This window comes from Ranitomeya variabilis, chromosome 5 (assembly GCF_051348905.1).
Source record: "Ranitomeya variabilis isolate aRanVar5 chromosome 5, aRanVar5.hap1, whole genome shotgun sequence".
Taxonomy (NCBI): Eukaryota; Metazoa; Chordata; class Amphibia; order Anura; family Dendrobatidae; genus Ranitomeya; species Ranitomeya variabilis.
Window position 1 is genome coordinate 684,333,345 of NC_135236.1, and position 27,822 is coordinate 684,361,166.

The 27,822-nt window shown below is 50.2% G+C and overlaps 1 protein-coding gene across 5 annotated transcripts in view; it reads left to right on the plus strand.

The window, feature by feature from the left end:
- The window catches only part of SOX5 (SRY-box transcription factor 5), a 311,081-nt gene that overhangs the window by 55,015 nt on the left and 228,244 nt on the right, over nt 1–27,822 (plus strand). For 4 of the 5 annotated variants that reach the window (XM_077267202.1, XM_077267204.1, XM_077267205.1 and 1 more), the window contains 2 exons: nt 8,334–8,565; nt 24,128–24,338. In XM_077267202.1, the coding sequence (XP_077123317.1) occupies nt 8,334–8,565; nt 24,128–24,338 (443 nt within the window). Of the gene's footprint in view, nt 1–8,333; nt 8,566–23,023; nt 23,152–24,127; nt 24,339–27,822 lie in introns of those variants that run through there. The other variant, XM_077267206.1, reaches the window with a different exon arrangement.

Here is a 27,822-nt window from a genome sequence, read left to right on the forward strand (position 1 = left end):
GGTGTTGACTGCCCATGTGGTGGGATGCGGTGTGACTTCCTCCGGGGTGGGGATGCGGTGTGACTGCCCCCCGGGTGGGATGTGGTGTGACTGCCCATGGGGTGGGATGCGGTGTGACTTCCTCCGGGGTGGGGATGCGGTGTGACTGCCCCCCGGGTGGGATGTGGTGTGACTGCCCATGTGGTGGGATGCGGTGTGACTTCCTCCGGGGTGGGGATGCGGTGTGACTGCCCCCCGGGTGGGATGTGGTGTTGACTGCCCCTGGGGTGGGATGCGGTGTGACTGCCCACAGGGTGGGATGTGGTGTGACTGCCTCTGGGGTGGGATGTGGTGTGACTGCCCCTGGGGTGGGATGTGGTGTGACTGCCCACGGGGTGGGATGCGGTGTGACTGCCTACGGGGTGGGATGTGGTGTGACTGCCCCTGGGGTGGGATGCGGTGTGACTTCCTCCGGGGTGGGGATGCGGTGTGACTGCCCCTGGGGTGGGATGTGGTGTGACTGCCCCTGGGGTGGGATGTGGTGTGACTGCCCCTGGGGTGGGATGCGGTGTGACTGCCCCCGGGGTGGGATGTGGTGTGACTGCCCATGGGGTGGGATGTGGTGTGACTGCCCCTGGGGTGGGATGTGGTGTGACTTCCTCCGGGGTGGGGATGCGGTGTGACTGCCCCTGGGGTGGGATGCGGTGTGACTTCCTCCGGGGTGGGGATGCGGTGTGACTGCCCCTGGGGTGGGATGTGGTGTGACTGCCCCTGGGGTGGGATGTGGTGTGACTGCCCCTGGGGTGGGGATGCGGTGTGACTGCCCCCGGGGTGGGATGTGGTGTGACTGCCCATGGGGTGGGATGCGGTGTGACTTCCTCCGGGGTGGGGATGCGGTGTGACTGCCCCCGGGGTGGGATGTGGTGTGACTGCCCATGTGGTGGGATGCGGTGTGACTTCCTCCGGGGTGGGGATGCGGTGTGACTGCCCCCCGGGTGGGATGTGGTGTGACTGCCCATGTGGTGGGATGCGGTGTGACTTCCTCCGGGGTGGGGATGCGGTGTGACTGCCCCCCGGGTGGGATGTGGTGTGACTGCCCATGGGGTGGGATGCGGTGCGCCTGCGCCAGGCTACAATGAGTAAATGTACGTCGGACTCCTTTTGCATCCTGCAGACCAACGTGACAGGTTCCTTTTAAAGGGTCTTTGTGCCCGTTCTGTGCATGGTCTCGGATGCCCGGGGGTCTCCTGACATTGTCACTGATCGTGTTTATGTTCTGGTTGTTACTTTGTTGCTAGTTATTTATTTTCTTTGTTTTTGTTACATTTGTTTTTGTGTTTCTTTTTTGCAGTGTAGTAAATGTGCAGGTGAAGGGGATTATCTGGGCTGATACATTGTAACAAGCCCTCCCTCATTTGTGGGTGCAGGGAGACCCTGTAGGTGCTGCTGTCAGTCACTTCTTACTGTTACATTAAATACCTGGAATTCCTCAGGTTGGGCCCAGCCGCTCCAGCCTCCCTCCCTCCCCAGCCCTGTGCTGTGCGGAGATGGGGTCCGAGCAGACCACGAGTCGGTTATGGGCTCTGTGAGGGTCCGTACATGGGGGATGTATCCATTCCATTACAACAGCCTTCTCTGCAGTTCCTCTATCTGGGAGGATCCTACGTTCATCCTGGGCTTCCTGGTTCATGAATAGAATGCCAGGACTGAAGTGACTACTGACAGGTAGACACATTGCTGGGGGGACTGCAGCATTGTAGAGATGTATGCCATGTTGGGTGTGCAGAGAGCTGGGTGACTGCCCTGTGGCCCCCGTGTGTGGCCCCCATGTACTGTAATCAGGATTGTCCATCTGACATCACTAGTACATGTGCTGCTGCTGCTCTCTGGTTCCCAGGGGTGGGGGAGGGGAGCCTGGTCCCAGGAGCTGACACTCACTGCTCTGGGTCAGGTTTACTCAGCTGGGCCTCTGCTTTTCTGGGAATCGCACCTCTGGCCGGGACACAGGGATCATCTCACCTAACTGACACATTCCTGCTGCTGAGGAGGTGTCAGATCTGCAGGGGGACAACAACTGCTGCTGCACCTGCGCCCTGCGGGGTGGGGAGACAGCAGGATTGGCCTATGTCCCCCCCCCCCCCCCCCCGTGCCGGCAGCGAGCCCGTCTACACTCATGGATCCGGGTCAGAACCTGTGTGATTCCCGGGCAGGACTGCGCTCTGTTTAACCCCTTGTGTCCCCAGGAAGATGATCTGCCGCCAATGGCCGAGCCCCAGACACATGGGGGTCACATCGCAAGGTGTGCACGGCTGCCGATTGCCCCGCCATCCCCAGTCAAGTCTGTCTGACACTGAGGGCTTACATAGGACTGCTATACTACTATATGATCTGTAGTCAAAGAGTTATCACTGTGTTATCTGTGGTGTTACATAGGACTGCAGGTGACATCTACTACATTACCTGTACTCAGGGAGTTATCACTGTTATCTGTGGTGTTACATAGGACTGCAGGTGACATCTACTACATTATCTGTACTCAGAGAGTTATCACTGTGTTATCTGTGGTGTTACATAGGACTGCAGGTGACATCTACTACATTATCTGTACTCAGAGAGTTATCACTGTGTTATCTGTGGTGTTACATAGGACTGCAGGTGACATCTACTACATGATCTGTACTCAGGGAGTTATCACTGTGTTATCTGTGGTGTTACATAGGACTGCAGGTGACATCTACTACATTATCTGTACTCAGAGAGTTATCACTGTTATCTGTGGTGTTACATAGGACTGCAGGTGACATCTACTACATTACCTGTACTCAGGGAGTTATCACTGTGTTATCTGTGGTGTTACATAGGACTGCAGGTGGCATCTACTACATTATCTGTACTCAGAGAGTGATCACTGTGTTATCTGTGGTGTTACATAGGACTGCAGGTGACATCTACTACATGATCTGTACTCAGTTATCACTGTTATCTGTGGTGTTACATAGGACTGCAGGTGACATCTACTATATTATCTGTACTCAGAGAGTTATCACTGTTATCTGTGGTGTTACATGGGACTGCAGGTGACATCTACTACATTATCTGTACTCAGAGAATTATGACTGTGTTATCGGTGGTGTTACACAGGACTGCAGGTGACATCTACATTATCTGTACTCAGGGAGTTATCACTGTTATCTGTGGTGTTACATAGGACTGCAGGTGGCATCTACTACATTATCTGTACTCAGAGAGTGATCACTGTGTTATCTGTGGTGTTACATAGGACTGCAGGTGACATCTACTACATGATCTGTACTCAGTTATCACTGTTATCTGTGGTGTTACATAGGACTGCAGGTGACATCTACTACATTATCTGTACTCAGAGAGTTATCACTGTGTTATCTGTGGTGTTACATAGGACTGCAGGTGACATCTACTACATTATCTGTACTCCGATAATTATCACTGTGTTATCTGTGGTGTTACATAGGACTGCAGGTGACATCTACTACATTATCTGTACTCAGAGAGTTATCACTGTGTTATCTGTGGTGTTACATAGGACTGCAGGTGACATCTACTACATTATCTGTACTCAGAGAGTTATCACTGTGTTATGTGTGGTGTTACATAGGACTGCAGGTGACATCTCTACATTATCTGTACTCAGAGAGTTATCACTGTGTTATCTGTGGTGTTACATAGGACTGCAGGTGACATTTACTACATGATCTGTACTCAGTTATCACTGTTATCTGTGGTGTTACATAGGACTGCAGGTGTCATCTACTCCATTATCTGTACTCAGAGAGTTATCACTGTGTTATCTGTGGTGTTACATAGGACTGCAGGTGACATCTACATTATCTGTACTCAGAGAGTTATCACTGTGTTATCTGTGGTGTTACATAGGACTGCAGGTGACATCTACTACATTATCTGTACTCAGAGAGGTATCACTGTGTTATCTGTGGTGTTACATAGGACTGCAGGTGACATCTACTACATTATCTGTACTCAGAGAGATATCACTGTTATCTGTGGTGTTACATAGGACTGCAGGTGACATCTACTACATTATCTGTACTCAGAGAGTGATCACTGTATTATCTGTGGTGTTACATAGGACTGCAGGTGACATCTACTACATTATCTGTACTCAGAGAGTTATCACTGTGTTATCTGTGGTGTTACATAGGACTGCAGGTGACATCTGCTACATTATCTGTACTCAGAGAGTCATCACTGTGTTATCTGTGGTGTTACATAGGACTGCAGGTGACATCTACTACATTATCTGTACTCAGAGAGATATCACTGTTATCTGTGGTGTTACATAGGACTGCAGGTGACATCTACTACATTATCTGTACTCAGAGAGTTATCACTATGTTATCTGTGTGTTACATAGGACTGCAGGTGACGTCTACTACATTATCTGTACTCAAAGAGTTATCACTGTGTTATCTGTGGTGTTACATAGGACTGCAGGTGACATCTACTACATTATCTGTACTCAGAGAGATATCACTGTTATCTCTGGTGTTACATAGGACTGCAGGTGACATCTACTACATTATCTGTACTCAGAGAGATATCACTGTTATCTGTGGTGTTACATAGGACTGCAGGTGACATCTACTACATTATCTGTACTCAGAGTTATCACTGTGTTATCTGTGGTGTTACATAGGACTGCAGGTGACATCTACTACATTATCTGTACTCAGAGTTATCACTGTGTTATCTGTGGTGTTACATAGGACTGCAGGTGACATTTACTACATTAGACCGGTTTCACATTAGCGTAGGCCTGCGCACTTCTTTCCTTAAGATCCGCATAGATCCGCATGTGTCCTGCGTACCTATATTTAGCCTTGTGTACCCACGGACATGCGTTGTATGCGGATACGTCCCTGTGCGTCATTTGACGCCCGCCAGACGCGATCTTAAGGAAAGAAGGACTCAGACCTTTGCTGCGCGCAGAAACGCTAATGTGAATCCGGCCTGATCTGTATAAATGTTGATACATTTCTGTAAATATTTCTGAAACCTGATATCAGTATTTTCCCCACAGAACGGTTCTGATTGTTACGTGGGAGTTCTGCTGTCAGCTCCTGTGTCCGTCTCTTTCCCTCCTTTACGTGGGGCTTCTGTTAGCTCCTCAGTGTCTCCGCAGGTCGCGTCTGGGGCTGTGATGATTGTTTTTCAGCCTCGGCGAAGTCCAGAGAAGCAGGTGTTACATTGTGACACATTGAAACAAACTATCGGTTCTGTACCCTGCCCTGCACTGGGAGTGTGAAGAATGCTTCCAGTCCCTGACAGTCAGCAGAGGTTTTGCTTGGAACTGGGGAAGAATTAAAATGTTTTTCTCTCCAGTCCGGCTGGTGCAGTGAGGTACGATGCTCACATCTATTAATGAGTTTTCTTCATCACTCCACCAGACTGCAGTTACTCCGGCCTCGGGATGTCGCACACTTCTGTCCTCGGGATGCCGCACACTTCTGTCCTCGGGATGCCGCACACTTCTGTCCTCGGGATGCCGCACACTTCTGTCCTCGGGATGCCGCACACTTCTGTCCTCGGGATGCCGCACACTTCTGTCCTCGGGATGCCGCACACTTCTGTCCTCGGGATGCCGCACACTTCTGTCCTCGGGATGCCGCACACTTCTGTCCTCGGGATGCCGCACACTTCTGTCCTCGGGATGCCGCACACTTCTGTCCTCGGGATGCCGCACACTTCTGTCCTCGGGATGCCGCATACTTCTGCCTCGGGATGCCGCACACTTCTGCCTCGGGATGCCGCACACTTCTGTCCTCGGGATGCCGCACACTTCTGTCCTCGGGATGCCGCATACTTCTGCCTCGGGATGCCGCACACTTCTGCCTCGGGATGCCGCACACTTCTGCCTCGGGATACCGCGCACTTCTGTCCTCGGGATGCCGCGCACTTGTGCCTCGGGATGCCGCGCACTTCTGTTCTCGGGATGCCGCACACTTGTGCCTCGGGGTGACGCATACCTCTGCCTCGGGTGCCGCACACTTCTGTCCTCGGGATGCCGCGCACTTGTGCCTCGGGATGCCGCGCACTTCTGTCCTCGGGATGCCGCACACTTCTGCCTCAGGATGCCGCACACTTCTGCCTCGGGATGCCGCACACTTCTGTCCTCGGGATGCCGCGCACTTGTGCCTCGGGATGCCGCGCACTTGTGCCTCGGGATGCCGCGCACTTGTGCCTCGGGATGCCGCGCACTTCTGTCCTCGGGATGCCGCACACTTGTGCCTCGGGGTGCCGCATACCTCTGCCTCGGGTGCCGCACACTTCTGTCCTCGGGATGCCGCACACTTCTGCCTCGGGATGCCGCACACTTCTGCCTCGGGATGCCGCACACTTCTGTCCTCGGGATGCCGCGCACTTGTGCCTCGGGATGCCGCGCACTTCTGTCCTCGGGATGCCGCACACTTGTGCCTCGGGGTGCCGGATACCTCTGCCTCGGGGTGCCGCACACTTCTGTCCTCGGGATGCCGCGCACTTGTGCCTCGGGATGCCGCACACTTCTGTCCTCGGGATGCCGCACACTTCTGTCCTCAGGATGCCGCACACTTCTGCCTCGGGATGCCGCACACTTCTGTCCTCGGGATGCCGCGCACTTGTGCCTCGGGATGCCGCGCACTTGTGCCTCGGGATGCCGCGCACTTGTGCCTCGGGATGCCGCGCACTTGTGCCTCGGGGTGCCGCATACCTCTGCCTCGGGTGCCGCACACTTCTGTCCTCGGGATGCCGCACACTTCTGCCTCGGGATGCCGCACACTTCTGCCTCGGGATGCCACACACTTCTGTCCTCGGGATGCCGCGCACTTCTGTCCTCGGGATGCCGCACACTTGTGCCTCGGGGTGCCGCATACCTCTGCCTCGGGGTGCCGCACACTTCTGTCCTCGGGATGCCGCACACTTCTGTCCTCGGGATGCCGCACACTTCTGTCCTCGGGATGCCGCGCACTTCTGTCCTCGGGATGCCGCACACTTGTGCCTCGGGGTGCCGCATACCTCTGCCTCGGGGTGCCGCACACTTCTGTCCTCGGGATGCCGCACACTTCTGCCTCGGGATGCCGCACACTTCTGCCTCGGGATGCCGCACACTTCTGTCCTCGGGATGCCGCGCACTTGTGCCTCGGGATGCCGCGCACTTGTGCCTCGGGATGCCGCGCACTTGTGCCTCGGGATGCCGCGCACTTGTGCCTCGGGATGCCGCGCACTTGTGCCTCGGGATGCCGCGCACTTGTGCCTCGGGATGCCGCATACCTCTGCCTCGGGGTGCCGCGCACTTCTGTCCTCGGGATGCCGCGCACTTCTGTCCTCGGGATGCCGCACACTTGTGCCTCGGGGTGCCGCATACCTCTGCCTCGGGATGCCGCACACTTCTGTCCTCGGGATGCCGTGCACTTCTGCCTCGGGATGCCGTGCACTTCTGTCCTTGGAATGCCGTGCACTTCTGCCTCGGGGTGCCGCATACCTCTGCCTCGGGGTGCCGCACACTTGTGCCTCGGGATGCCGCACACTTCTGTCCTCGGGATGCCGTGCACTTCTGTCCTTGGGATGCCGCACACTTCTGTCATCTGTGTTGCCACTTTCAGGGTGCAAACTGTGATGAATTTAGATCTGTTTTTTTTGGGTGTAAAAGTGAGAAAAGTTTCCAAAAAGTTTTGCAAAGCTGCGAGTTGTGACATTTTGCGGAGTTTTATGGCAAACAGTCATTGATAAACTGGGGACAAAGTCTATTAAAAAGTTGTAAAACTTCTCTGAATAGAATAAGCCCTTTTTCTCCGTGATTGTTGGGATTGACAGCAGGTTTGTGATCAGTTCTTAGATAATGCCGGGGGCCCATTGCTGCAGCCATCGCTGTGGCCGCGTCGCCTGTGACTTGGACCCACTAGATTACTCTCCAGATCGGATCTGATTAGTAAATAAACTTTGCAGATGGATGTTTTCTGTTTTTCGCCTGCGTCCCAGCGTTCGGCGGGGCCAGATTTGGCGGCACCGTACGTGAATGGCGTTTCCTCCCCGGGGGCGGCCTCCAGTGGATAATGTTTTATAGGTGAAATTTCTCATTTCAGAAGCCAAGAAGAATGCGCTATTAGTTGATTATTCTCATAACAAACACGCCGTGTTCTGTCGCTACCTGCCTGGTCATTGTTCCTCGCCGCGTTCGCTTTGCAGTGGTATTTGGACGGATTCCTGCTCGCTTTAAGCACAAAAAGCCATTTCTGTTACAATGGACCCTAACAACACAATGACGGCATTAAGGATTTATGTGGAGGATTCATTATTTTCTCCTCTTTTGTTCCTTCCAGGATGTCTTCCAAGCGACCAGCCTCTCCGTATGGGGAAGCAGATGGAGAGGTAGCCATGGTGACAAGCCGGCAGAAAATGGAAGACGAGGAGAGCGGAGGCCTGGCCGCCTTTCACCTTCCCCTGCACGCCACCTTCCCCAACAAGACGCAGTCGGAGGAGTTTCAGGCAGTTTCACTTTTGACGCAAGACGCCTGCGACCACAGGAGTCCCCCGTACCAACACAACTCAATGGTAGGTGGCGCCACCAGTGCCGCTCTCTTCTTTCTGGTTACGGGAAAAAGTTGCAAAAAGTTTATTTTAAACTTTCCCCCTTTAATTTCCCCTCCCCCAGCCCTCCTGGGAGCGGCCTGCCGTCGCACCTGACAAGGTTGTTTTAGTACATATTTGCATTCCCCGTGAAATCTCATATCTCCAGTCTCCTACCTGCTGCTCCTCTGTTACTCCTCCTGGAAGTTCGGCTGGGCTGTGAGGTGACGGCGTTTCCTGTACATTCTGGGGGTATGGTGTCAGCACAGTCTCGGTGATTACTGATACTAAATAAGTTATAATCATCTATAAGGAACAGGAATCGTTCTTAAAGGGCCAGCGTCCATCACTGCGTCAACAAACCTTCTGCTGCTTTCTAATAGACTTTGTATCTCCGTCCCTTACAATTCTCAAGATCTCTGCTTCCTGTCAGTCTGTGGGAATATTCATTATTTGCACCTTATCTGATGGGATGTTACAAAGTGTCACATCAGTAGTCGTCCCTCTACTGCCCTAGAGTCCAGTCATTGCCTACACCGACACATTGTAACAAGTCCTGCATCTGTATGAGAAGCGCTTGCTATCTACAAGTTTGCCGCCTTTCTGGATTTACTGACAGCAAGTAGACTTCTTGAAAAAAGTGCAGCGTGACATTGCTGAACATTTCATTATGCAGCGAGTAGGCACTATAGACAGACAGACAGGACACTGGCCCTTTAAAGAGCGGCACCGGCGCTGCAGAATCCGGCGAGACCAGAGCGGCACCGGCGCTGCAGAATCTGGCGAGACCAGAGCGGCACCAGGGCTGCAGAATCCAGCGAGACCAGAGCGGCATCGGCACTGCAGAATCTGGCGAGGCCAGAGCGACACCGGCGCTGCAGAATCTGGCGAGGCCAGAGCGACACCGGCGCTGCAGGATCTAGGGAGGCCAGAGCGGCACTGGCGCTGCAGAATCTGGCGAGGCCAGAGCGGCACTGGCGCTGCAGAATCTGGCGAGGCCAGAGCGGCACTGGCGCTGCAGAATCTGGCGAGGCCAGAGCGGCACTGGCGCTGCAGAATCTGGCGAGGCCAGAGCGGCACCGGTGCTGCAGAATCCAGTGAGGCCAGAGCGGCATCGGCACTGCAGAATCTGGCGAGGCCAGAGCGACACCGGCGCTGCAGAATCTGGCGAGGCCAGAGCGACACCGGCGCTGCAGGATCTAGGGAGGCCAGAGCGGCACTGGCGCTGCAGAATCTGGCGAGGCCAGAGCGGCACTGGCGCTGCAGAATCTGGCGAGGCCAGAGCGGCACTGGCGCTGCAGAATCTGGCGAGGCCAGAGCGGCACTGGCGCTGCAGAATCTGGCGAGGCCAGAGCGGCACTGGCGCTGCAGAATCTGGCGAGGCCAGAGCGGCACTGGTGCTGCTGAATCTGGCGAGGCCAGAGCGGCACTGGCGCTGCAGAATCTGGCGAGGCCAGAGCTACACCGGCGCTGCAGGATCTAGGGAGGCCAGAGCGGCACTGGCGCTGCAGAATCTGGCGAGGCCAGAGCTACACCGGCGCTGCAGGATCTAGGGAGGCCAGAGCGGCACTGGCGCTGCAGAATCTGGCGAGGCCAGAGCGGCACTGGCGCTGCAGAATCTGGCGAGGCCAGAGCGACACCGGCGCCGCAGGATCTAGGGAGGCCAGAGCGGCACTGGCGCTGCAGAATCTGGCGAGGTCAGAGTGGCATCAGTGCCACAGTCGTTCTCATCCCATCAGAGTCTCCGCGGATTTCCTTGCATTGTAACTTTCGCCGCCGTTTCCTCGTCCATTAACGGATTGAATGATATTAAATAAAACCATTTACTTAATTCAGTCTTAAGGCGCCGCTCGTTAATTGAGATTAAACCTGGAGCCACCAGCGACTTCTGTGCCGACTTCTGTGAAGAAGCCATTGTTGTGGGGTGAAAGCGGCGGCCTCTTCTGTGCACACGTAAAATGTGATTACTTGTCGGAGCCGCTCTCTCCGTTCTCCAGCGTGGCAAATAGATTTTCAGGGATTGTGTTAATGCGAGCTTACATGCCATATGTGCAGTGTGCGGCATAAATCCCTACATGGGATTTCACACATTTTATCTTCAAACTCGTGTTTCCGAGAGAGATAGGCACGCTCGTTTACCGACCGCCGCGGATGATGAGGACGCCGCCGCTGCAGAGCTTGGACTTCCTTAGCCTGTTACACTGTGTCAGGATGTCATATCATACTCCTCCAGCACAATGCCACATGAAAGCCCCGAAATAATCCCGGGATTTCAGCTGATCTGAACGGATCCTGGACGATGAGAAAACCAACTGCTCAGATATTAGCCTGTCAGCGCCGATCTGCATCAAGACACTCGCTCTATAGCTGTCATAGCGATTACCGCGGCGCAAAAGTCATAGGTTTATCAAGGGTAAGGGAGAAAGACTAATAACTTTCCCCACTATGTACAGCATAGCAAGTAAAATACCGCCCCTGTGTACAAGAATATAACTACTATAATACTGCCCCCTATGTACAAGAATATAACTACTATAATACTGCCCTATATACAAGAATATAACTACTATAATACTGCTCCTATGTACAAGAATATAACTACTGTAATACTGCCCCTATGTACAAGAATATAACTACTATAATACTGCTCCTATGTACAAGAATATAACTACTATAATACTGCCCCCTATGTACAAGAATATAGCTACTATAATACTGCTCCTATGTACAAGAATATAACTACTATAATACTGCTCCTATGTACAAGAATATAACTACTATAATACTGCTCCTATATACAAGAATATAACTACTATAATACTGCCCCCTATGTACATGAATATAACTACTATACTGCTCCCTATGTACAAGAGTATAACTACTATAATACTGCCCCTATATACAAGAATATAGCTACTATAATACTGCCCCTATATACAAGAATATAACTACTGTAATACTGCCCCCTATGTACAAGAATATAGCTACTATAATACTGCTCCTATGTACAAGAATATAACTACTATAATACTGCCCCTATGTACAGGAATATAACTACTATAATACTGCCCTATGTACAAGAATATAACTACTATAATACTGCCCTATGTGCAAGAATATAACTACTATAATACTCCTATATACAAGAATATAACTACTATAATACTGCTCCTATGTACAAGAATATAACTACTATAATACTGCCCTATGTACAAGAATATAACTACTATAATACTGCCCTATGTGCAAGAATATAACTACTATAATACTGCTTTTATGTACAAGAATATAACTACTATAATACTGCTCCTATCTACAAGAATATAACTACTATAATACTGCCCTATATACAAGAATATAACTACTATAATACTGCCCCTATATACAAGAATATAACTACTATAATACTGCCCCTATGTACAAGAATATAACTACTATAATACTGCCCCTATGTACAAGAATATAACTACTATAATACTGCTCCCTATGTACAAGAATATAACTACTATAATACTGCCCCTATGTGCAAGAATATAACTACTATAATACTGCCCCTATGTACAAGAATATAACTACTATAATACTGCTCCTATGTACAAGAATATAACTACTATAATACTGCTCCCTATGTACAAGAATATAACTACTATAATACTGCCCCTATGTACAAGAATATAACTACTATAATACTGCCCCCTATGTACAAGAATATAACTACTATAATACTGCCCCTATGTGTAAGAATATAACTACTATAATACTGCTCCCTATGTACAAGAATATAACTACTATAATACTGCCCCTATGTACAAGAATATAACTACTATAATACTGCCCTTATGTGTAAGAATATAACTACTATAATACTGCTTCTATGTACAAGAATATAACTACTATAATACTGCCCCTATGTACAAGAATATAACTACTATAATACTGCCCCCTATGTACAAGAATATAACTACAATAATACTGCTCCTATATACAAGAATATAACTACTATAATACTGCCCCTATGTACAAGAATATAACTACTATAATACTGCCCCTATGTACAAGAATATAACTACTATAATACTGCCCTTATGTACAAGAATATAACTGCTATAATACTGCCCCTATGTACAAGAATATAACTACTATAATACTGCCCTTATTTACAAGAATATAACTACTATAATACTGCCCCTATGTACAAGAATATAACTACTATAATACTGCCCTTATGTACAAGAATATAACTACTATAATACTGCCCCTATGTACAAGAATATAACTACTATAATACTGCTCCTATGTACAAGAATATAACTACTATAATACTGCTCCTATATACAAGAATATAACTACTATAATACTGCTCCTATGTACAAGAATATAACTACTATAATACTGCCCCCTATGTACAAGAATATAACTACTATAATACTGCCCCTATGTACAAGAATATAACTACTATAATACTGCTCCTATATACAAGAATATAACTACTATAATACTGCTCCTATGTACAAGAATATAACTACTATAATACTGCTCCCTATGTACAAGAATATAACTACTATAATACTGCTTCTATGTACAAGAATATAACTACTATAATACTGCCCCTATGTACAAGAATATAACTACTATAATACTGCCCTTATTTACAAGAATATAACTACTATAATACTGCCCCTATGTACAAGAATATAACTACTATAATACTGCCCTTATGTACAAGAATATAACTACTATAATACTGCCCCTATGTACAAGAATATAACTACTATAATACTGCTCCTATATACAAGAATATAACTACTATAATACTGCCCCTATGTACAAGAATATAACTACTATAATACTGCCCCTATGTGTAAGAATATAACTACTATAATACTGCTTCTATGTACAAGAATATAACTACTATAATACTGCCCCTATGTACAAGAATATAACTACTATAATACTGCCCTTATTTACAAGAATATAACTACTATAATACTGCCCCTATGTACAAGAATATAACTACTATAATACTGCCCTTATGTACAAGAATATAACTACTATAATACTGCCCCTATGTACAAGAATATAACTACTATAATACTGCTCCTATATACAAGAATATAACTACTATAATACTGCCCCTATGTACAAGAATATAACTACTATAATACTGCCTCCTATGTGTAAGAATATAACTACTATAATACTGCTTCTATGTACAAGAATATAACTACTATAATACTGCTCCTATGTGTAAGAATATAACTACTATAATACTGCTCCTATGTACAAGAATATAACTACTATAATACTGCTCCTATGTACAAGAATATAACTACTATAATACTGCTCCTATGTACAAGAATATAACTACTATAATACTGCTCCTATGTACAAGAATATAACTACTATAATACTGCCCCTATGTACAAGAATATAATTACTATAATACTGCTCCTATGTACAAGAATATAACTACTATAATACTACCCCTATGTACAAGAATATAACTACTATAATACTGCTCCTATGTACAAGAATATAACTACTATAATACTGCTCCCTATGTACAAGAATATAACTACTATAATACTGCTCCTATGTACAAGAATATAACTACTATAATACTGCTCCTATGTACAAGAATATAACTACTATAATACTGCCCTTATGTACAAGAATATAACTATTATAATACTGCCCCTATGTACAAGAATATAACTACTGACTGGAAGATAAGACACAATGTAAAAGCAGAATCGTGAGTGCAGCTCTGGAGGTGACTGGAGGGTAAGACCTGATGTAACAGCAGAGTAGTGAGTACAGCTCTGGAGGATAAGACATGATGTTACAGCAGAATAGTGAGTGCAGCTCTGGAGGTGACAGGAAGATAAGACATGATGTAGCAGCAGAATAGTGAGTGCAGCTGTGGAGGTGACTGGAGGATAAGACATGATGTAGCAGCAGAATAGTGAGTGCAGCTCTGGGGGTGACATGAGGTTAAGACAAGATGTAACAGCAGAACAGTGAGTGCAGCTTTGGAGGTGATAGGAAGATAAGACACAATATAACAGCAGAATTGTCAGTGCAGCTCTGGAGGTGACAGGAAGATAAGACATGATGTAGCAGCAGAATAGTGAGTGCAGCTCTGGAGATGACAGGAGGATAAAACTGGATGTAACAGTAGAATAGTGAATGCAGCTCTGGAGGTGACAGGAGGATAAGACACGATGTAACAGTAGAATACTGAGTGCAACTCTGGAGGTGACTGAAGGATAAGACACGATGTAACAGCAGAATACTGAGTGCAGCTCTGGAGGTGACTGGAGGATAAGACTGGATGTAACAGCAGAATAGTGAGTGCAGCTCTGGAGGTGAATGGAGTTTAGTAATGAAGTAAATACACCCATATAGTAAAATAAAGTTTGTGTTAAGTTCTAGTTTCCGTGGACTCTGATTGGAAGGATCGGTATAAATGAGGACACCTCGGATTGTAGTATTCGGCGTCGGCGCGGTGTGGAGCAGGAGCCCCAGGGGCCCCATCGGAGGAGCTAATTAGAGCTTCAGCTTCTTATTTCTGCGCTCGCTGTACCGTATCTAAGTCAGCTCTTCATACGGCACAGCAGAGGCCACTGATGGAAGCTCTGCAGATCTGACCGCCATGTCCCTGACATCGTTCGGCCACCAGGACTTGTTCTTTTCTGTGTGACGACTACTAGACCCCCAGTGCAGGTCCTGGGGGGAGGGATTATCACCAGTGATACAGTGTAACAGCGATTAATGAACGCAGTGCAGCTGGTTTGTTGGCGGTTTTATCTGTGGTCATCCGGCATTTCCAGCCCCTGAGTGGCAGATTTTACCTCCATATCAGGGTGAAGTTGGGTGACGGATTTATCCTCAGCTTGTGACGGTATTCATTGTGACAGGAGAGGACGTCTGAAGGTTTCCTTTATAAGTTGGGGGGGCTCTTTAAAGAGACGCGCAGCGGCCGCTGTGTCACCCGCTCTTTCATGTGTCGCATCACCGAGCGTCTCCAGTTATAAGGAATCCGCAGCAGGAAGCTTCTTCTCTTCTCTTCGGAGGATGTTGATGATTCTGCCGCGGGTCATTGGCGATCACTGCGTCCTTCGCTTACATTACTTGCCCGGCTGAGCTATTACTCCGCTCGCCTCCAGCGCTCTTTTAATTTGGAAGAGCAAATGACTCCGTGTTACCGCGCATGGGGGTTATAGCCGCTAAGGAGAGGACGACTCTTAGCTGAGAAGTTGGAGAAAAGTTTGTGGGGATCATTCTCCACTGAATTCTCCGTCTGGTCACCAGCGCAGCGTACATATTAGGGCCATTGTGATCACATTTTAAGGGTCTACTCTGTTTATTTATGGTTTACATCTTTCAGCACATGCAAAAAATATATACATGGCATATAAACACTCAGACTTCCGGGCTGGCATCTGAGGATCCTCCTATCAGGGTGAGCAGAAAGCTGAGTGGTAGCCATGATGGTCAGTCTTGGAGGCCACCATGACTAGGGGGGTTCAATCTTTAGTACTAGAGTTTTCGACTTATGGGTTTGTTACATTGTTGTTGGATACATTGTCACAACCTGTAACAGCCTGCCTCAATCCATCACAACCTGTAACAGCCTGCCTCAAACCACCACAACCTGTAACAGCCTGCCTCAAACCATCACAACCTGTAACAGCCCGCCTCAAACCATCACAACCTGTAACAGCCTGCCTCAAACCGTCACAACCTGTAACAGCCCGCCTCAAACCATAACAACCTGTAACAGCCCGCCTCAATCCATAACAACCTGTGACAGCCTGCCTCAAACCATCACAACCTGTAACAGCCTGCCTCAAATCATCACAACCTGTAACAGCCTGCCTCAAACCATAACAACCTGTGACAGCCTGCCTCAAACCATCACAACCTGTAACAGCCTGCCTCAAACCACCACAACCTGTAACAGCCTGCCTCAAACCATCACAACCTGTAACAGCCTGCCTCAAATCATCACAACCTGTAACAGCCTGCCTCAAATCATCAAAACCTGTGACAATCTGCCTCAAATGATCACAACCTGTAACAACCTGCCTCAAACCGTCACAACCTGTAACAGCCTGCCTCAAACCATCACAACCTGTAACAGCCCACCTCATACCGTCACAACCTGTAACAGCCTGTCCTAAAAAAAAGCATGCGTCGCACTTGCCTCGTAAATGCGGCAAAAAAAAAACATTAGTGTCTATAGAAAACGCATAGGGCGCAAGTGCCTGCGTCGTCCTGCGTTGTTCGACGCATGCGTCTTTTGAAAAAAGTGAAGTGTCAATTTTTGTAACGTTGGACTCATGCGTCACAAAACACTGCGTTGTGCATGCGTTTTGCGTTGCGTCGCCGACGCTGCGCCGACCAACGCGAATGTGAACGTAGCCTAACAGCCTGCCTCAAACCGTCACAACCTGTGACAGCCCGCCTCAAACCGTCACAACCTGTAACAGCCCGCCTCAAACCATCACAACCTGTAACAGCCTGCCTCAAACCGTCACAACCTGTAACAGCCTGCCTCAATCCATCACTACCTGTAACAGCCTGCCTCAAACCATCACAACCTGTGACAACCTGCCTCAAACCGTCACAACCTGTAACAGCCTGCCTCAAACCATCACAACCTGTAACAGCCTGCCTCAAACCATCACAACCTGTAACAGCCCGCCTCAATCCATCACAACCTGTAACAGCCTGCCTCAATCCATCACAACCTGTAACAGCCTGCCTCAAACCATCACAACCTGTAACAGCCCGCCTCAAACCATCACAACCCGTAACAGCCCGCCTCAAACCGTCACAACCTGTAACAGCCTGCCTCAAACCATCACAACCTGTAACAGCCCGCCTCAATCCATCACAAACTGTAACAGCCTGCCTCAATCCATCACTACCTGTAACAGCCCGCCTCAATCCATCACAACCTGTAGCAGCCTGCCTCAATCCATCACAACCTGTAACAGCCTGCCTCAATCCATCACAACCTGTAATAGCCTGCCTCAAACCGTCACAACCTGTAACAGTCCGCCTCAAACCATCACAACCTGTAACAGCCCGCCTCAAACCGTCACAACCTGTAACAGCCTGCCTCAATCCATAACAACCTGTAACAGCCCGCCTCAAACCATCACTACCTGTGACAGCCCGCCTCAAACAGTCACAACCTGTAACAGCCTGCCTCAAACCGTTACAACCTGTAACAGCCTGCCTCAAATCATCACAACCTGTAAGGCTACGTTCACATTTGCGTTGTTGGACGCATGCGTCATGCGCCCCTATCTTTAACATGGGGGGCGCATGGACATGCGTCGGTATGCGTTTTCTAGCGTTTTACGACGCATGCGTCATATAGACGCACAAGACAGGGCGCAGGGGACGCTACATGTTGCAGTTTTCCTGCGTCCTAATTTTTTAAAAAAAGCATGCGTCGCACTTGCCTTGTAAATGCGCCAAAAAAACACATTAGTGTCTATAGAAAACGCATAGGGCGCAAGTGCCTGCGTCGTCCTGCGTTGTTCGACACATGCGTCTTTTGAAAAAAAAAAAAAAAAGTGAAGTGTCAATTTTTGTAATGTTGGACTCATGCGTCACAAAACACTGCGTTGTGCATGCGTTTTGCGTTGCGTCGCCGACGCTGCGCCGACCAACGCGAATGTGAACGTAGCCTAACAGCCTGCCTCAAACCGTCACAACCTGTGACAGCCCGCCTCAAACCGTCACAACCTGTAACAGCCTGCCTCAAACCATCACAACCTGTAACAGCCTGCCTCAAACCATCACAACCTGTAACAGCCTGCCTCAAACCGTCACAACCTGTAACAGCCTGCCTCAAACCATCACAACCTGTAACAGCCTGCCTCAAACCATCACAACCCGTAACAGCCCGCCTCAAACCGTCACAACCTGTAACAGCCTGCCTCAATCCATCAGAACCTGTAACAGCCCGCCTCAAACCGTCACAACCTGTAACAGCCTGCCTCAAACCATCACAACCTGTAACAGCCCGCCTCAAACCGTCACAACCTGTAACAGCCTGCCTCAAACCACCACAACCTGTAACAGCCTGCCTCAAACCATCACAACCTGTGACAACCTGCCTCAAACCGTCACAACCTGTAACAGCCTGCCTCAAACCGTCACAACCTGTAACAGCCTGCCTCAAACCGTCACAACCTGTAACAGCCTGCCTCAAACCATCACAACCTGTAACAGCCTGCCTCAATCCATCACAACCCGTAACAGCCCGCCTCAAACCGTCACAACCTGTAACAGCCCGCCTCAAACCGTCACAACCTGTAACAGCCCGCCTCAAACCATCACAACCTGTGACAATCTGCCTCAAATGATCACAACCTGTAACAACCTGCCTCAAACCGTCACAACCTGTAACAGCCTGCCTCAAACCATCACAACCTGTAACAGCCCGCCTCAATCCATCACAAACTGTAACAGCCTGCCTCAATCCATCACTACCTGTAACAGCCTGCCTCAATCCATCACAACCTGTCACAATGATAGTAATAGTCGTAGTTAAAATGGTAAGGATAGTGGTGGTGATGTGGTGATGATGGTGTTAGTAGTTATGATGGTGGTGGTAGTAATTATGATGGAGGTGGTAGTATTGTAATTATGATGGTAGTAGCTATGATGACGGTGGTAGTGGTTCCATTAATGATGGTAGTAGCTGCTCCGTTTCTGATCCATGCATGCGGTGCGGTTCATGGTGCTGAGGTCACCAGGTAATAGACTTGATAATGATGAGACCCGCGGGCAGGTCAGGATTGTTGTGTCCTGAAGGTGCAGAGGAACCAGGTGTAGTCATTGTGGCATCAAGTCCAAGAAGTCGTCGTGTCGCCAGCACGTCGCCCCGGCCATTATCACCTGACTCCATGTGGTCCTGCTGTGAAGAGGATAGGGATAATCTTCGTATAAAGCCTTTACGATGAGACCCAAAAGTCTCCAAATCTGGGGAAACATGAAACGCGCGGGATTTATATGTCGCCGCTGTCAGCGCGGCAGATTGGGAATGCCAAGCCGATATGGAAGCGAGAGATCAATGGATTATCCGAATACTAAACGTCTTGTCGGAGGGGAGGGCGGCCGCCCCGGCGCTGCCGTGTAACGCGCTGATGTTCCTACGGTTTCAGCGTCCGCCCGACGCGCCGCCCGCCCGCGCCTGACTGGCAGGAGAAGAGGCAGATTTACATAAGAGAACTCCGGGGCTTTGTCACGGCAATTGTATGAAGTGATATACAGTGGGACTGGAGTGGAGCGTGTCCCCGGGTGGAAGGCGGCTTACGGGCTCGCACCGCGCAGATTACTGCTTTATCTTGTCATACTAAATTAACGCGGCAGTGCACGACTAAACAGGGCTGACCTCTTCATCTGGAGAAATTGCAGCCTGGAGGAGAGATGGTATTTAAGACTCTGCTTCTTGTTCCCATTCTTCCCTCTCCGCCTGATTAATATGTATGTGGGTGATTACAGGCGCTCAGGGCGGCGAGCGCGGCCGGATCATCGGAGGAGACAGCTGACGAGATGAGGCCGAGGACCCGAATGTCACCGCTGAGGGAGCAGAGCCCAATGTGTGCCCTGAACCCCACTAATACTGACGTCACCTGCAGTCCTATGTAACCCCACAGATGACACAGTGATGACTCTCCGAGTACAGATAATGTAGTAGATGTCATCTGCAGTCCTATGTAACACCACAGATAATACAATGATAACTGAGTACAGATAATGTAGTAGATGTCATCTGCAGTCCTATGTAACACCACAGATAACACAGTGATGACTTTCTGAGTACAGATAATGTAGTAGATGTCATCTGCAGTCCTATGTAACACCACTCTCCCAGGTGTTTGGGGATGTTTGCGCCCCCGGATGCAGTTTGTGTCTCTCCACCAGGCGTTGCGGGATGTTTGCGCCCCCGGACGCAGGTTGTGTCCCTCCAGCAGGCGTTGCGGGATGTTTGCGCCTCCTGACACAGTGTGTGTCCCTCCACCAGGCCTTGCGGGATGTTTGCGCCCCCTGACACAGTGTTTGTCCCTCCACCAGGCGTTGTGGGATGTTTGCGCCCTCGGATGCAGCGTGTGTCCCTCCACCAGGCGTTGCGGGATGTTTGCGCCCTCGGATGCAGTTTGTGTCCCTCCACCAGGCGTTGCGGGATGTTTGCGCCCCCGGACACAGCGTGTGTCCCTCCACCAGGTGTTTTGGGATGTTTTCGCCCCCGCATGCAGAGTGTGTCCCTCCACCAGGCTTTGCGGGATGTTTGCGCCCCCGGACGCAGTGTGTGTCCCTCCACCAGGTGTTGCGGGATGTTTGCTTCCCCGGATGCAGTTTGTCTCTCCACCAGGTTTTGCGGGATGTTTGCGGCCCCCGGATGCAGCGTGTGTCCCTCCACCAGGTGTTGCGGGATGTTTGCGCCCTCGGAAGCAGTTTGTGTCCCTCCACCAGGCGTTGCAGGATGTTTGCGCCCCCGGACACAGCGTGTGTCCCTCCACCAGGCGTTGTGGGATGTTTGCGCCCCTGGATGCAGCGTGTGTGTCCCTTCACCAGGTGTTGCGGGATGTTTGCGCCCTCGGAAGCAGTTTGTGTCCCTCCACCAGGCGTTGCGGGATGTTGGCACCCTTGGACACAGCGTGTGTCCCTCCACCAGGCTTTGCGGGATGTTTGCGCCCCCGGAGGCAGCGTGTGTCCCTCCACCAGGTGTTGCGGGATGTTTGCGCCCTCGGAAGCCGTTTGTGTCCCTCCACCAGGCTTTGCGGGTTGTTTGCGCCCTCGGACGCAGTGTGTGTCCCTCCACCAGGCTTTGCGGGATGTTTGCGCCCCCGGATGCAGTGTGTGTCCCTCCACCAGGCTTTGCGGGATATTTGCGCCCTCGGAAGCAGTGTGTGTCCCTCCACCAGGCTTTGCGGGATGTTTGCGCCCCTGGACGCAGCGTGTGTCCCTCCACCAGGCTTTGCGGGATGTTTGCGCCCTCGGATGCAGTGTGTGTCCCTCCACTAGGTGTTGCGGGATGTTTGTGCCCTCGGATGCAGGTTGTGTCCCTCCACCAGGTGTTGCAGGATATTTGCGCCCCCGGACGCAGTGTGTGTCCCTCCACCAGGCGTTGGAGGATGTTTGCGCCCCCGGACACAGTATGTGTGTTCCTCCACCAGGCGTTGCGGGAGGTTTGCGCCCTCGGACGCAGTGTGTGTCCCTCCACCAGGCGTTGCGGGATGTTTGCGCCCCCGGACGCAGTGTGTGTCCCTCCACCAGGCGTTGCGGGATGTTTGCGCCCCCGGACACAGTATGTGTGTCCCTCCACCAGGCTTTGCGGAATGTTTGCGCCCTCGGATGCAGTGTGTGTCCCTCCCCCAGGCTTTGCAGGATGTTTGCGCCCCCGGACGCAGTGTGTGTCCCTCCATCAGGCTTTGCGGGATGTTTGCGCCCTCGGATGCAGGTTGTGTCCCTCCACCAGGCTTTGCGGGATGTTTGCACCCTTGGATGCAGTGTGTGTCCCTCCCCGAGGCGTTACGAGATGTTTGCGTCCCTGGAAGCAGCGTGTCCCTCCACCAGGCGTTGCGGGATGTTTGCGCCCCTGGACGCAGCGCAGTGCTCCAGGTTTCTGCTTCTGATCACTGGCCCCCTTCTATTAGCGCGTTGTGTTTAGCGCTCTGCAGTAAACTGCGCTGTGTTAATTGAGATTCCGCCGGCATTGATCCTTTGTGGGGTGAATGCTCCGCCGCCGTCTATGGCTCCTATATAAATCCGATGCTGAATGAGCAGGAAATCTATGAAATTAATTAGGAGAGATGGAGAGTGACTCTTGTGCGCCGGTCGTCCGCTTTGTGCGCTCGCTCTGTGTGTTACGAGAGTCTAAGTGCTCAATAGGAGCTTTTTAATTATGAGCTCCCTGTTTGATCTCGCTGCATATAATGAATGGATGCCGGCGACTTCTGTGGCAGCGTCTCCGCGCCGTGTGGCTGAATGATACCTGCCTGCTAATTCTCCCCTGATTTACATGGCAGCGTTCACGTCAATAACAGCCGCCATTGTTCTCCGCCGCCGGTGGACGCTAACGAGAGCTCTGCTCGCATTGGGCCCATTATTAGTGCGCACAGTGGGGGGCGCCGTTTTATGGGTTGCATCAATAATCAATTTATAGATTGGCAGAAACTATTTATGAAGTGCCACCATATGGGGGGCTTGTAAGGGGCATCACCGCTAATATGTGTAGAGGATCAGTCTGTTCTAGGCCAATCAGATTGCGCCAGTGATCTGCAGACTCCTACGTGTCCGGATCTATGGGGATCAGCGGCATCGCTCCAGATTTACATGGAGTTCCCCTTTAAGGAATGTTTACACTTATTCAGCATTCCTGGAATGTAACAATTTGTATCAGTTCCACACTTTGTAGCCCATGATACTCCCTGCACTCAGCTCTGCCCTGAGGAGTGTGCATGTGGCTGTTGCACCAGGTCAATGCTGGACATCTTCCCCGTAGTCATTAATAACCCCCTTGTAGCTGCCGTTTTGCTCCTGGTAATTTTGTGGCTTCGGGTCCTGTGCCGGCTCGGTGTGTCCTTGCAGGTGTCGTGGCTGGTGGAGGTCCGGCGGTCGCGGTGGTTGGGGGGACTCCGCTGATTACGTGCTGTTATTTTTTATTATTAGATGTATCTGACTTTTCGCCCGGGTCTTATGGGATGAGCCCTCCGCTCCAGGTGTGGATATTTTCGGATACACACAGCGTTCCCCGGTGATCTCGGAGAGTTCACCTGTATCCCAGCTCCTCGGCCCTCCCATCCCCCGCACACCCGCTGTCACTTTCAATTAGACATGGCTAAGTGGCACAATTACAAGGTTGCCATTTAAGATGAGCCTAATATCAGGGACACATGGTCCATTGTCAGCTGGCGCCTTCGCAATCATTAATTTAATTTAGTTTTTCGGAGATGAGCTGCCGGAATGGTTGAGATACGCGGCGTAGGGTGGGGGGTGGAATCCGAGTCCTGGACTCGTTCCACGCTATTCATTGCGGAAACACCCAGCAAATCAGCCAGATGGAGCCGCGCTGAACCTTGGGTGATCCGCGCGCCGTTCTCCAGCCGCCTTTTAATCTCGCCTCCTCTGCGCTGAATGGGAACTCGACGGCGTGAACAGTCGGCGCCGTTTCATTTTGTAGCACAATGTTCGTTTCCTTATAGAAGTGATGAAATATAACGATGGTTACAAAGTAAAATGGCGCCGACGGGTCCTGATTTGTGTGTTTGGCGCCAGATCTTCCTCCATCCAGTAGGAATGAGGCCGAGCATTTCCAGCAATGGCTGCACCGCTGACGGACCTTCACCACCGCGACGTCCTCTAGGTTTACGCTGAACATAAATTCCACCATTTTTTTTTAGATTTTCACCTTTTTACCTTCCTTCTCCATATTTGTGGGAGGCGCTTGCATGAACTTTGCATTTTGCTCTGTTTCCCTCTGAATCCTAACGTTCTGTCTTTCTTCTTGACCTTCCAGGATATAGACGGCAATAAGGTGGTCTCTTCATTTGCCCCTCAAAACTCAGCTACCTCACCCCTGAAGGCAGATGAAGGAGGGCGGCAGAGCGGCGAATCCTTGTCTAACACCGCTTTGGGGACCCCCGAGAGGCGTAAAGGTAGCTTAGCAGATGTGGTGGACACACTAAAGCAACGGAAAATGGAAGAGCTGATCAAAAGCGAACCGGAAGGTAAGACCAACGTGGTGGCTTATGATTGAGGGCTGATGATTGCTGATCTCCCATGATGCATCCTACCCAGCCCTGGCTCTTCCTGGGAGGAGCTAATTGGTCACGTGACTAATGTACAGGACATTAATACAGAGGCTGTCCTGGCGTTGCAGAGGGGAGCACGCTTCTCTGTGTCTGGAGTTCCCCTCTAAGTCCAGTCCTCTGACTCACGGGCGCAGTTGCTGATTGTTCCGGGCGAGTTCTCTCTCTTTGTGTTGGTTCATGTAGCCGCAGGCACCTAATGCTAACGAGCCGCCATTGTGAGGAACCTGAGCAAACACGGCAGACGTCCCGTAGTCACATTCTTGTCATAGCTGCGCTCTAATCCCTATTGTGGCAGGGTTCTGCGCCACCAGCTCCTGGCATTGTCTGCGGTGGCCGAGGTCGCGGCAGAGCTCTCGTCCGCCTCTGTGCACCTTTCTGCACAATGCGAAGTGTTGCAAGTCTTTGGCACTTTTGCGGTTGACAGCGGCGGCATTGTCTCCTGCCATGAAGCGAGATCGTGCCGGATTACATTACTGTTTACCCTCCACATAGACATGGAGCGACTTGCCGTGCGGAGGATGGGTCATCGGACTGCAAATCCGCCGTGTCGTTGCATGCACAAATCTCGTCGACGCCAGGAACGTTGTAACTTTGTGTTCTTCCTCAATGGTACGTGAGCGCTGCCATCTTGGGCCCGTGTGTTCAGGTCAGGTGATGGCGCGCTTGTCACGCAGTCTGGCGCAGGTGTGCCATATAGGAAATGTCTGGTGCAGGTTAGGAATGGAGGCGAAAGCAATCGTAAAAGATGGCGGCCAAGCTCGCCAGTGTCACTCCTAAAGTGACTGCTTCCCCAGTAGCGCCCCCCAGGTTGTGCACCACCGTCATGTCTCTTTGTATCCATCCATTATTTGACCGCCACTCACTGACACTTTGTATATATAGTTAAGACTGCGCCTCTCACAAATCCGAGGACGGGACAAATGTCGAGGCCGCCGGCGCTATGGAGAGCGATGGACGGCGAGGAGAGAGGCAGAGATTTCAGGATGTGGCAGTCTCCGCATCTCAGCGTCGATTCCTGGAGACCCCATTAGCGCAGGTCAGATGGAAGCATTAAAACGAATCCCGAGCCGACGCATTATCTCCTCCGCTTATGAAAATGTACAAACAAAAGATCCGCCGCGCTTTGAAAAATAAGAATGAGGCGAGAAAAAAAAGCTGCGTCCGACGCGAGACTTCACTCGCCGCTCGCCATTGTTCCATTGTCTTCCGGAGGCCATTAAAATGAACAGCGGGTTGTGCTGCAAATTTCATTAAGCCTTTGTGGGGTCATTATACCGGAGCCATATTCATGGCGTCCCCCCTCGTCTCCCGCGCGAAAAGTGAGGAGACGTGAGAGCGGGACGACGAGCGACACAAAGGGGGTCAGGCACCGAATATACCTGGGGACGGGGCTACTGGTGGCCTCAAGCTACTCTACTGGTCTCTGTTGTCAGCCACCCCACACCTCTGCCCGGGTATTGTGTACGTGTAGTCACAGCATACCTTCCCCCCCAGTAATGGCTGATAGCAGGGAGTAATAGATGAGCAGGGTAGACTGTAGGGGGCCCCGTGCCCGGCAGTGGTGGATGATCCGCCGGCCGCACTTGTACCGGTTGCCTCTTACTTGCGGAGCAGAGACGGCTTCGTCCTGACAAGTAGATGCATCCGACTTGTAATTTGTGTAATTGTGATCGTCTCTTTCTAATCCCCTAGAAAATCTCTACAACGTCCCTGTAATCAGCCCCCGAGGACAACGCTCATTATACTGATACCCCCACTGGCCGCCATCTTTACTCTCTGGAGGGAGGTTTTTGCCTGATTAAGTTGCCTGTTTTCTGATAACGTAATAAATGTGCTGGATACTTAGACGTCCTCTATCGTCAGTGCAACCGCGAGTTCTCACCGCCCGAGGCGAGACGTCCTCAACGCTAAACACAATGACGGCTAACGAGGGCGTAAAGCTCAGAAGTCCGGGCTACTGCACTGATACCAAGTTACATCCAGTATTATACTCCAGAGCTGCACTCACTATTCTGCTGGTGCAGTCACTGTGTACATACATTACTGATCCTGAGTTACATCCTGTATTATACTCCAGAGCTGCACTCACTATTCTGCTGGTGCAGTCACTGTGTACATACATTACATTACTGATCCTGAGTTACATCCTGTATTATACTCCAGAGCTGAGCTCACTATTCTGCTGGTGCAGTCACTGTGTACATACATTACATTACTGATCCTGAGTTACATCCTGTATTATACCCCAGAGCTGCACTCACTATTCTGCTGGTGCAGTCACTGTGTACATACATTACTGATCCTGAGTTACCTCCTGTATTATACCCCAGAGCTGCACTCACTATTCTGCTGGTGCAGTCAGTGTGTACATACATTACATTACTGATCCTGAGTTACATCCTATATTATACTCCAGAGCTGCACTCACTATTCTGCTGGTGCAGTCACTGTGTACATACATTACATTACTGATCCTGAGTTACCTCCTGTATTATACTCCAGAGCTGCACTCACTATTCTGCTGGTGCAGTCACTGTGTACATACATTACGTTACTGATCCTGAGTTACATCCTGTATTATACTCCAGAGCTGAGCTCACTATTCTGCTGGTGCAGTCACTGTGTACATACATTACATTACTGATCCTGAGTTACATCCTGTATTATACCCCAGAGCTGCACTCACTATTCTGCTGGTGCAGTCACTGTGTACATACATTACTGATCCTGAGTTACCTCCTGTATTATACCCCAGAGCTGCACGCACTATTCTGCTGGTGCAGTCACTATGTACATACATTACATTACTGATCCTGAGTTACATCCTGTATTATACTCCAGAGCTGCAGTCACTTCTCTGCTGGTGCAGTCACTGTGTACATACATTACATTACTGATCCTGAGTTACCCCCTGTATTATACTTCAGAGCTGCACTCACTATTCTGCTGGTGCAGTCACTGTGTACATACATTACATTACTGATCCTGAGTTACCCCCTGTATTATGCTCCAGAGCTGCACTCACTTCTCTGCTGGTGCAGTCACTGTGTACATACATTACATTACTGATCCTGAGTTACCTCCTGTATTATACCCCAGAGCTGCAGTCACTTCTCTGCTGGTGCAGTCACTGTGTACATACATTACATTACTGATCCTGAGTTACCCCCTGTATTATACTTCAGAGCTGCACTCACTATTCTGCTGGTGCAGTCACTGTGTACATACATTACATTACTGATCCTGAGTTACCCCCTGTATTATGCTCCAGAGCTGCACTCACTTCTCTGCTGGTGCAGTCACTGTGTACATACATTACATTACTGATCCTGAGTTACCTCCTGTATTATACCCCAGAGCTGCACTCACTTCTCTGCTGGTGCAGTCACTGTGTACATAC